At 42.8% G+C, this 12,221-nt stretch overlaps 1 protein-coding gene across 1 annotated transcript in view; it reads right to left on the bottom strand.

Moving 5' to 3' along the window:
- The window catches only part of mettl22 (methyltransferase 22, Kin17 lysine), a 149,594-nt gene that overhangs the window by 15,845 nt on the left and 121,528 nt on the right, over nt 1-12,221 (bottom strand). The window contains exons 7-8 of the mRNA XM_037689303.1: nt 11,272-11,343; nt 8,644-8,697 (exon numbers count right to left, since the gene is read on the bottom strand). Of these exons, the coding sequence (XP_037545231.1) occupies nt 8,644-8,697; nt 11,272-11,343 (126 nt within the window). The remainder of the gene's footprint in view (nt 1-8,643; nt 8,698-11,271; nt 11,344-12,221) is intronic.

The raw sequence follows: 12,221 nt of genomic DNA on the forward strand, positions 1-12,221 counted from the left end.
TAAAAAATCTTCATATTATAAAATACAATAAACTGAATATAACTAACTAGAAACTAAATGGCTAAACTCAATGGAAATAGTTAGTTGGGAGTTAAGCGTGCCCCCTCCTGTGGTGCACCAGTAATGGCCTTATTTACAAAACAAAAGCGCCTGTTAACAGCTCATTATAGGATGTTAGCTAAAATCCTTCAGGTCACTCGACCCGTCTCTGGGTTCCAAAGGTAGAAATGTTAAATGACCCTTCTCTGGGACTTCTAGTGTTAAGAGATGGCTTTTCTCTTTTTACATAAATTGCTTCCTTCGCCCCCCTCTCAAACCATCTGTGTTCTCAGTCCAAAATGTGCACATTTTGGTCCTCAAAAGAGTGTCCCTTATCTGTGAGGTGGAGGTGAACTGCAGAATTTTGTCCAGAGGAGGTGGCTCTCCTGTGTTGAGTCATGCGTCTGTGAAGAGGCTGTTTAGTTTCTCCAATGTAGAGGTCTGGACAGTCCTCGCTGCACTGGACCGCATACACTACACCACTCTGTTTGTGTATGGGTGTCTTGTCCTTAGGGTGGACCAGCCTCCGTCTGAGAGTCCTGCTGGGTTTGAAATGTACTGGGATGTTGTGTTTGTTGAAGATCCTTCTGAATTTATCTGATACTCCAGCAACATAAGGGATGACAATGTTTTTACGTCTGTTGTTCTCCTTTTTCTGTTTATTAGTGTGTTTTGTAGATTTCCTCGCTGACTTGACAAAAGCCCAGTTAGGATATCCACATGTTTGAAGAGCTTCTTGAACGTGTTTCAGTTCCTTTTCCTTCCCTGCTGTCTTCGTGGGGACGCATTCGGACCGATGTTGTAAAGTTCTGATGACAGAGTGTTTGTGTTCCAGTGGATGGTGGGAGTCAAACAGAAGATACTGGTCTGTGTGGGTTGGTTTTCTGTAAACTTCAATGTTGAGGCTGTCCTCTCTCTCCATCTGAACCAAATAGTCCAAAAAAGGCAGCTTGTTGTCGTTTGCATCCTCTCTGGTGAACTTGATGTTGTTATCGACCGAGTTAATGTGTCTGGTGAACGCTTCTATTTCCTTGGCTTGGATTTTGACCCAGGTGTCATCCACATAACGGAACCAATGGCTTGGCGTTGTTCCCTCATAGGAGTGTAGGGCTCTCTGTTCCACTTCCTCCATGTAGAGATTGGCAACAATGGGTGACACTGGAGATCCCATGGCACAGCCGTGGTTCTGTCTGTAAAAACTGTCATTGAACTTGAAATAAGTGGTGGAGAGGCAGAGATCCAACAGGGTGCAGATCTGGTCTGGGGTGAAGTTGGTCCTGTTGATTAAGTCCTTGTCTTGTAGAAGTTGTTTTCTGACGTTTTCTACTGCTTCAGAGATGGGTATGCATGTGAAAAGAGAAGTCACATCATACGATACAAGGGTTTCTCCTGGGGTTAGTTTCAAGTGTTGAACTTTGTTAGCAAAATCAATGGAGTTCTTTATGTGATAAGGTGTGTTTCCAACAAGAGGAGCTAAAATACCAGCCAGATGTTTAGCAATATTGTATGTCACTGAGTTCATGCTGCTGACGATGGGTCTGAGTGGTGTTCCTTCTTTGTGTATTTTTGGGAGTCCATAAAGACAGGGAGTGGCTTCCCCTGGGTACAATCTATAATACAAAAATCGATTGATTGTTTTCTCCTTTTCAAGTTTTTGCAGGTAATCTGTGACTTTCTTTTTGTAGGCACTGGTTGGGTCCCTCTTCAGGGTCTCGTAGGTGTTACGGTCGCTCAGTAGTGTAGTTATTTTTTCCCGGTAATCAGAAGTGTTGAGAACTACTGTGCATCTTCCTTTATCAGCTGGTAAAATGGTGATGTTTTGGTCCTGGCTGAGTGATGTTACAGCTTTCCTTTCCTGTGGTGTGAGGTTTGAAGGAGGCGGTTTGGCACTGGAGAGGGTTGCTGATATTTCAATTCTGAGCTGTTCTGCCTCTCCTTCCGTCAAGTTGTTGTTCCTAATCGCAGATTCAGTGGCCGTGATTAGTTCCACAACAGGTATTTCTTGAGGGGAGATGGCAAAATTTAGTCCTTTTGTCAGCACATCTTTCTCAGGTTGTGTCAATGTCCGGTTAGACAAATTTCTAACCCACTAGTCCTGAAAATTAGTGCTGGCAACAACCTCCTGATCTTGACTGATGGTTTGTGATGAGAAAACCGCTCTCTGTTGTAATTTTAGAAACTTACTTTTTTGACGTTCCTTGCTCTTTTGATGTTGTGATAGCTGGGCCTTTTCAACAAACAAGAAACTTCTTCCAACAGAGGAAATGGTAGCCGAGTAGACAGCTTCTGGAGGGTCTGATCCATTTTGAGTGAGAGAACTTCATTGGTGAAGTGTATCTGTCTTATTCTCTCACTGAGCAGCTTGTTTTGAGCTTTCAGGAGTATTCCTTCTGCTCTATGTCCTTTGATCGAGGAGTTGAGTTTCAAATAGCTGGGGATGAGTTTTTCTTGTCTGCATCTCAGACTGAAACGAAGATGATTCCTGTAGTCTGCAAACTTCCTTGACATCTTCTCAAACTCCCGCACTGCTCCTAGGGTATCCTTCCCAAAATGTTTAGCAATATGCTGTTTGTATTGTATGTTATAATATGTTATAATATGTTATAATATAATATGTTTTTGTATTGAACGCTTTTTGAATTCATCATGTCCTGGATGACTGAGAATCTTCACCAGCGTAAGACAAAATAGATAGAAGAACAAAGTGGAGAAGTCAAAAAAGTCCATGCTCGATAATCCAGGTATACAATCCAACAATTTTCAGTCAGGTCATCTGGACAGTTTCTTTTTTTTTTGCTGAAACGTTCCACATTCCATCTGGAAGGTCACAGAGAGATAGTTCTATATGATGAAATATCCACAGTTGCTAAATTAAAGTTCCTGCATTAAAAGCATTGGCATCTTATTTATACCAAAGACTACTAATTTTCTTTTCAATTCTCAGAACTTACCCTAACCCAATTAACTGAACCTCTACACTAACAGTTTGATGAAGACCACTTTAAAAAAAAAAAGTCTGTTTTTTAGAAGCAACCAAAAACATGGGGGATGACTCAAGACCGAAGATCAAGTGTGTGTGAATTACCAGTCAATTCTTCTTTCAGCTTTTTCTTCTTTCAGCTTTTTCTTCTTTAGCGATCTCCACAGTGAGTAATCCTCCTCCATCTCACTCTGTCCTCTGTCCAACTAACTTGATGTCTAACTGCATCCATATATCTCCTCTTTGGCCTTCCTCTTTCTCTTTATTCTGGTAGCTGCATTTCTAATATCCTTCTACCAATATACCCACTGTCCCTCCTCTGGACATGTCAAAATCATCTCAGTCTGGTCTCTCTAACTTTATCTGCCCAGTTGTTCAACCTGTGCTGTACCTCTGATGATCTCATTCATAATCTTCTCCATCCTTGTCACTCATAAGGAGAACTTCAGCATCTTCATTTCTGACACTTCCAGTTCTTTCTCCTGTCCTTTTGTCAATGCCACTGTCTCCAGACCATACAACATACAGTGGCTGGTCTCACCACTGTCTTGTAAACTTTTCTTTTGACCTTTGCTGCCACCCTTTTGTCGCAAATCACCCCTGAAACTTTTCTCCATCCACTCCATCCTGCCTGGACTCTCTTTTTAACCTCTTTATCAAATTCCCATTTTTCTGGGCAGTGGACCCCAAGTAATTGAAGTACTGCACCTTTGTGACCTCTACTCCTTGTAACCTCAATGTTCTACTGGTCTCCCTCTCATACACATGTACTCTGCCTTACTACGGCTGACTTTCATTCTTCTTTCAAGTGCATACCTCCACCTCTCCACTTCTTGCTATTGTAAATAGCAGTTTATCCACTGGCATAGTGCCAAAAACCTTTAAACATGCTGCTGTCCAGCCTCTCCTAAAAATCAAACCTTGACCCCTCAGTCGTATCCAACTTCCGGCCTGTCTCCAGACTCCCATTTGTTTCTAAAATACTGGAGAAAATAGTTGAGTCCCAGTTGAAGTGCTTCCTGGACGATCACACCATCTTAGAGCTATTCCAATCTGGCTTTAAACCTCTCCACAGCACTGAAACTGCCCTATTGAAGGTTTTTAATGACATCTTCATATCCACAGATACCGGTGATTCCATGCAGCTTGTCCTATTGGACCTCACAGCCGTCTTTGACACCATCAACCATGAGATCCTCATTGCTAGGTTGGAGCAGTGGGTGGGCATCACAGGGTCAGCCATCAATTGGTTCAGATCCTACCTCGCTGACAGATCCTTTTGTGTCTCCATCAAGGATTTTAGTTCTGCAGCGGCAGAGCTTAAATGGGGGATTCCGCAGGGGTCCATCCTGGGTCCCCTCCTATTCTCTTTATACCTGCTGCCACTTGGTGCTATTTTCCGGAAACACAACATACCCTTTCACTTCTACGCTGATGACTGTCAAATTTACTTCCCCATAAGACACAATGGTACATGCTCTATTCAACCTCTGCTCGACTGCCTGGCTGACATCAGGGACTGGATGGCTTTAAACTTCTTAAGTTCCAATGAAAAGAAGTCTGAAGTCATGTTGTTCCCTCCCAACAACACGATCCCAAACCACTGCATCGACCTTTCCACTCTATCCTTGTCAGAAAAACAAAGAGTCACTAATCTGGGAGTGATAATGGACCCTTCCCTGAAACGTAACAATTGTAGTGAACTAAGCCTCCGGTCAAGACCTGCCCCTGAAGACCTTCATGGGACAGGAACTGTTATTTCATTGATTTGAATCCAGAAATACAAGTTAGCTCATCCAGAGACTTTCTAATTGTATCCTGAACTAATCAATTGAAAGAACACTCTCTTTTTTATATTATCATTACTATTTTTACAATGTCTTGATAATCAAAAGTGTGTTTAGTTCAAACCATTTTAAATGTTGAAGTGAACCACTCATTTTAAATCAACTGTGAAACAGTATTAATGATTTTTAATCCTCATGCAAAGTAGAAATCAAGTTAAATGTCTGTTACAAAGTAATTATGCATTTTAATCTTCTGTCTGAAATGAGAAAGGAGTGATGTCGGTCAAAAGTCGGAGACAGTCGCAAACAAGTTTATTGGAACGTACTGTCATGTTTTTAAACCTCTCAGACAGAAACAAGAAAGCTGGCACCTGTGAGTCTGTCATTTCTCCAAAACATTTCTCTGTCTGTTCCTAAACATCTCCGCTGTTTATCTGACTTGTAATAACCCTCTGACGTCACTAAAACCACACCCCTGTTGGTTCTTTCAACCAATCAGGACTTCCTAAAAGTGACCGGAAGCAGAACTCTTTAAAAGTCGACACTTCCTAGTTCCAGTTAGTTCTGGGGGAAGAACAGAAGTTCCGAAAAAGAACAGAAGTTCGAGTGCTGAAGAACAGAAGTTCTGAGTTCCTCTGAGTCTTCTCAGAGTCCCGTTAGTTCTTCTGGTTCTGATGGAGTTCGGCTGGAGTTCCTGTCGGAGCCACGACGCCTCGCTGTGGCTCCATCCGGCGAATGCCCTATAACTGCTGAGGAAGTTTGTTCTGTGGAACGGATTATCTCACGACTTCTGCCGAGTCGCAGCCGCCCTGAGGAGACGCTGAAAGGTAGCGTGCCAGGGACCTCTTGACCGCAGCTGACTCATCCTCTGCCAAGGTAAAGAGTCGTCACGAGCTTCACTATCAGTGTACCGCGGGCGAACTGCGCTTGAAAGGAGCGTGTTGTCCTGGTTTACAGACATACATCCTCATCCATCTTTTCCCTCCATTTAAACTCCTTCATTTCCCATCTTTAAAACTCTTCTATCTTGCCAGTAATTAATCCAGATATCTTCAGAAATGTCTGTTGTTTTATTAAGTAAAACGTGCCAAGTTTTATTAATCAGAGCCTATCAGAATAATCAAGTGTACAATGTTTTGATGTTAAATTTAGATTCTGTTAATAAATGACCACATTCATTTTGATGGGTCAAAGAAAATTAACGTCTCATGTCACTGATTAGACCATCTCCAACACAGTACCTCTGTCACATCTCTGTCAAGTAGCTCGAAAAAGAGAAAACCCGTTATTAAATATTGATTGTAGTGGAGCTCTTAAGCTAACCTAACCCTACATCACTACACAATCATGTAAACATGATTGTTAAATCATGTTTCTTCCAACTGAGGCGGCTGTCTAAACTGAAGCCCATGTTGTCCAAAAAAAAATCTGGAGACAGTAATACATGCATTCATTACATCTAGGCTTGATTACTGCAATTCACTCCTGTTTGGTATCAGTCAGACCTCCATTGCACGACTACAACTGGTCCAGAATGTAGCAGCCCGATTTTTAACCAGTACAGGCAAAAGAGAGCACATTACACCAGTTTGGGCCTCACTACACTGGCTACCGGTTCACCTTCGAATCCAGTTCAAAATACTCCTGTATGTCTACAAATCGCTGAACAGTTTTGCCACACCCCGCCCCCCCCTCTCCCCATCTCTCTGATTTGCTACAACCATATGTCCCTCCATGTTCCCTGAGGTCAGCGGACCAATTGCTCCTCACAGTTCCAGGAACTCGTCTTAAGCGCAGAGTTGACAGGGCCTTCTCTGTAGCAGGACCAAGACTTTGGAACGAGTTACCTCTGCTTGTCAGACTGGCCCCCTCCCTCTCGGTTTTCAAATCCCGTTTAAAACCCCACTACTATTCAGTAGCTTTCAACACCAGAAGATCTGTGTTATGAACCTGTATGCTCCACACTGGTTTGTCGTCATATTTATTATCTGCATCATTTTTATGTCTATTTTCTGATTTACTTCATTTTGTATATTGCTTTGTGTGTTGTCTGTTGTTCTGTCTGTACAGCACTTTGGTTGGCCTTGTCACTGTTTTAAGTGTTCTATAAATAAATATGGTATGTATGGTATGGTATGGTAAGAAGGGGCTCAGAGCCAATCCTTGATGCAATCCCACTCCCACCAAGTTGCCAATGAATACTGGTACTTGAGTCAAAAACCTCACTGTCATCTCTCCAAGACATTTCCAAACCTCCATTGGTATGTCATCAGGTTCTACCACCTTCCCCATCTTCATTCTTTTCAAGGCTTTCCATACTTCACCCTCACTAACCTTTCCCACTTCCTGGTCCACAGCTTCTATGACCTCTACTCTTCTTTCGCTTTCATTCTCTTCATCCATTAGCTCTTCAAAGTACTCCTTCCATCTTCCTGTCACACTCTCCTCACTTGTTTGAACATAACCATTCCTATCTTTAACAAGCCTAACCTGCTGCACAACCTTTCCAATTTGATCCCTCTGTCTTGCTAATCAGTACGTCTTTCTCTTTTAGTGTCCAGCCTCCCATACAACTCATCATACGCCTTTTGTTTTGCCTTTGCTGCCTTCCTCTTTGCTCTACATTGCATCAACTCATATTTCTGTCTCCTCTCTTCAGTCCTCTCACTGTCATATTTCTTCTTGGCTAACCTTAGCCACAAAGAAATATGACAGTGAGACGGTGAGAAATGACAGTGGGGCAGCTGAGTGGTTAGAGCAGTCATTCTGCAATGCAAGAGTTGGGGGCAAGACACTGAACACCTCATTGCCTCCAATGTGTGGCCCATCAGTGTATGAATGTGATAAAGCTCTGATTAGTCTCTTTAGAATGATTTGTTCAATTTGCTTTTATAGAGATCTAGTAGAGTGCTGTACAAATGGGTAAATGAGAGCACAGATTGTAGTGTAAAGTGATTTGAGTATCTTGATAAGATAAAAAGGTGCTATATAAGTACAGTCCATTTACCATTTACCCTCTCTTTGAATAGCTTCCTGCACTTCACTATTCCACCACCAGATGACACACCAAGTACCTTACTACCTGTCTCTCTAATTACTGTTGCTGTAGTAGCTAAGTTATCTGGAAACTCTTTCTTACCAGCCAGAGCCTTTAACAGCTCATCTCTGAATTTCTCACAATATTCTTCCTTCCTCAGCTTCCACCATTTGGTTTTCTTCACTGACTTTACTCTTTTTCTCTTCTTCACAACAACAGTCATTCTACACACAACCATCCAACGTTGACTGGCCACACTCTCCTCCTGCCACAACCTTACAGTCTCCAATCTCACTCAGGTTTCCTCTTCTACACAGAATGTAGTCTACCTGGGTGGCTGTGGCTGAGTGGTTAGAGCAGTTGTCCTTCAATGCAAGAGTTGGGGGTTTGATTTCACCAGCAGTCACATGCCGGAGTGTCCCTGGGCGAGACACTGAATCCCTCATAGCCTCTGATGTGTGTCCCATTGGTGTATGAATGTGATAAAGCACTGATTATTCTTTGTATAGATATAGTAGAGTGCTGTATGAATGGGTAAATGACACAGATTGTAGTGTAAAGCGCTTTGAGTGTCTTGATCAGATAGAAATGCGCTATATAAGTACAGTCCATTTACTTCTACCTTCAGGCACATCACCCTGACACTCTTTTCACCTCTACTACATTCTTTGCAAACTCCTCCTTCAGGACCATCCCTACTCAATTTTGCTTTCTAGCCCCACCATGGTAAAACAGTGCATAAATTGTCAAATAAATATACTCTTTCCCCCCAAATGCTTATTATTAAAAATAATACTTACCTTTGCAGAGGCTGTGCTGGAGCCAGTCCAGTTGTCTTACCTCCACCATCCCATCTGAAGATCAGAAAATAAATGCTACTACTTTAGACATATCTAAATGCTTTTCTGATTCAATTACTAAGCCTTAACTCAGTTTAAATAAAACATGTGAGTAGAAAAATTTCCTGTAAAGTCTAATCAATTGGTAGGCTGTTAATTTGCTAAAATTGTTATGGAAGGTAAATACTTTTGAATTCTGAGAATTTTGCTTAAAGTTAACAAATCCCTTTTTGGACTTGGATTACAACAACATCTCATAGAGTGAGGGGGAGCCAGATGTTACAGTTCAAGTTTCTAGGTTGATTCTTACTGCATGGCACGACAACCCACACCGAGGGTCATCAGGAGAATTTATTCAAGTGTCAGGATTATTTATATGGGGGAGTGGTGGCGCACAGGTTAGAAGATGGGCCTGTGATCGGAAAGTCGCAGGTTCAACTCCTGGTACCGTCAACATCAAAATGTGGGTGGAATAGGTGGAACACCCACACCTGCCTCCACCCTCATTTGCCCCACTCTGGGCCCCTGAGCAAGGCCCTCGACCCCCACCATCTGCTCCCTAAAACAGGTCTCTCTTGAAAATGAGTTCTCGTGGCTCAATGAGACTACCTGTATAAATAAAGGGTAAATGAAAATGAAAAAAATAATAATAATCAAATGGTGCACAGGACCAGCCTTTGAATAACCATTTTTATATTACTAATCTGATTTATTGGCACAAAAATAAGTAGACCTAAACCGGGTTCATACATTTCTATGCTTCTTGCAATGAGCTAAACAGACAGTCACACAAAGGCGGAGCTCTCCCTCTCTTGTTGAGACCAGAAGTTTAGTCAATTGCAGGCTGCACATGTCTGTATGATGTCTGATGTGGTGGCAGGGTTTCCTCCTTGGATAAAGGCAGGGAAAACGCTTTTTTCTATCCTGCTCTATCAGCCAGGGCAAGATTAGCTGCGGCTGGGCACATGGATGGTTTGTTTGCAGAGTGTCTGTGCTCTGAGTGCAGCGGGGATCTCTGGGGGATCCTGATGGCCTAGATCTGTGCAGTACTGAATGTATGAACTTCTGCAATCCTGACCACCTAGATCACTACTATCCTAATCGCCTGGATCTCTGTGATCCTAACCATCTGGGTCTCAGCAATCCTGATCACTTGGATCTCTCTGATCCTGACCACCTGGATCTCTGTGATCCTGACCATTTGGATCACAGTGATCATGATTGATTGAATGTCTTTGATCCTGATCGCCTGGATTTGTGATATCCAGACCATCTGGATTTCAGTGATCCTGACCGCCTGGATCTATGTGATCCTGATCATCTGGATCTATGTGATCCTGACCATCTGGATCTCTGTGATCCTGATCACCTGGATCTGTGTGATTGTGACCGCCTGGATCTGTGTGATCGTGACCACCTGGATCTCTGTGATTCTGACCGCTTGCATCTCTATGATCCTGACCGCTTGAATCTCTCTGATCCTGACCACCTGTATCTGTGTGATTCTGACCATCTGGATCTCAGCTATCTTGACTGCTTGGATCTCTCTGATTCTGATTAATAATAATAATAATAAAATAATTGCTGTGTGTTGTCATCATTGTATGTTCCCATACAATGGCGAAATTAGTTTTCTGCATTTAACTCATCACACCTGGGATATACCCAGGTGGAGCAGTGGGCAGCTATTTAAGTGCCCGGGGAGCAATTAGGAATTAGGTGTCTTGCTCAGAGACACCACGACATGTGGGAATGGCTGGGGATCGAGCCTTGGACTTTCAGGTCCCGAATCAGCTGCCCTACCTCTACCCCATCTCGGCCCTGCTTGGATTTGTGTGATCCTGACCATCTTGAACTCTCTGATCCTGACTGCCTCGATATCTGTGTTCTTGGCCACCTGGATCTGTGTGATCCTGACCATCAGGATCTCTGTGATCCTGACCGCTTGGATCTCTGCAATCCTGACCACCTGGCTGTCTCTGATCCTGACCACCCGTATCCGTGTGATCCTGACCATCTGGATCTCAGCAACCCTGATTGTCTGGAACTCTGTGATTCTGACTGCTTGTATCTGTGTGATCCTGATCATCTGGATCTATGTGATCCTGATTGCCTGGATCTGTGTGATCCTCACTATCTGGATTGTATTATCCTAACCACTTGGGTCTCTCTGATCCTGACCGCCTGGACCTCTGCGATCCTGACCGCTTTGATCTCAGGGATCCTGATCACTTGGACCTCTCTGATCCTGAACGCCTGGATCTTTGTGATTCTAACCACTTCGGAGTGCTTTGGGATGGAGAGCGGCTCACAGCTGAGCTGCCGTTGAGTCAGGACAGGACTTGTAGAACAATTGGTGCTTTCACCTGCAGTCTCTCACTGCTCACACCTGGGCTCACTGCATCAGAAACTTGACCCCCCTGATTTTTTTCTGCTATGGATCTGGTTGTACAAGAGAAAAAAGTCCACAACTATTCAAACACTATTTTTTTTTCTCTGTCACTTCAGGTTGTATGATAAGTGTTTGACACACAAGGTTAAAAAAAAAAAAAACTTTAAAGAAAACAATCAAAAACTGTGCCCTCTTACCTGCTGACTTTATCAGGTGTTTATTTAATGAAACATTCCTCCTGCACAAGTTCAAAAGGTCTTCTCCCACATCTGTAAAATAAAAATGAAAAAGTTTAAAATGCTTCATTCAGTTATTCTGTTTGTTGTAGCTGTAGGACTGGAGCAGATGAGTGTCAAAGTTGAACATTTAGAAGATCTTGTGCTATCGGACTCAAAGAAAACCATCAGATCTGGACAGTAATGCAATATTCAGGTCCTTCTCAAAAAATTAGCATATTGTGATAAAGGTCATTATTTTCCATAATGCAATGATAAAAATGAAACTTTCATATATTTCAGATTCATTGCACACCAACTGAAATATTTCAGGTCTTTAATTGTTTTAATACTGATGATTATGGCATACAGCTCATGAAAACACAAAATGCCTGTCCCAAAAAATTAGCATATTTCATCCCACCAATGAAAGACAAGTGTTTTTAATACAAAAAACGCCAACCTTCAAATAATCATGTTCAGTTATGCACTCAATACTTGGTCGGGAATCCTTTTGCATGAATGACTGCTTCAATGCGGCGTGGCATGGAGGCAATCAGCCTGTGGCACTGCTGAGGTGTTATGGAGGCCCAGGATGCTTCGATAGCGGCCTTAAGCTCATCCAGAGTGTTGGGTCTTGCGTCTCTCAACTTTCTCTTCACAATATCCCACAGGTTCTCTATGGGGTTCAGGTCAGGAGAGTTGGCAGGCCAATTGAGCACAGTAATACCATGGTCAGTAAACCATTTACCAGTGGTTTTGGCACTGTGAGCAGGTGCCAGGTCGTGCTGAAAAATGAAATCTTCATCTCCATAAAGCTTTTCAGCAGATGGAAGCATGAAGTGCTCCAAAATCTCCTGATAGCTGCTGCATTGACCCTGCCCTTGATAAAACACAGTGGACCAACACCAGCAGCTGACATGGCACCCCAG

This window comes from Nematolebias whitei, chromosome 15, assembly GCF_014905685.2.
Source record: "Nematolebias whitei isolate Nwh7 chromosome 15, NemWhi1, whole genome shotgun sequence".
In the NCBI taxonomy this organism is placed as follows: Eukaryota; Metazoa; Chordata; class Actinopteri; order Cyprinodontiformes; family Rivulidae; genus Nematolebias; species Nematolebias whitei.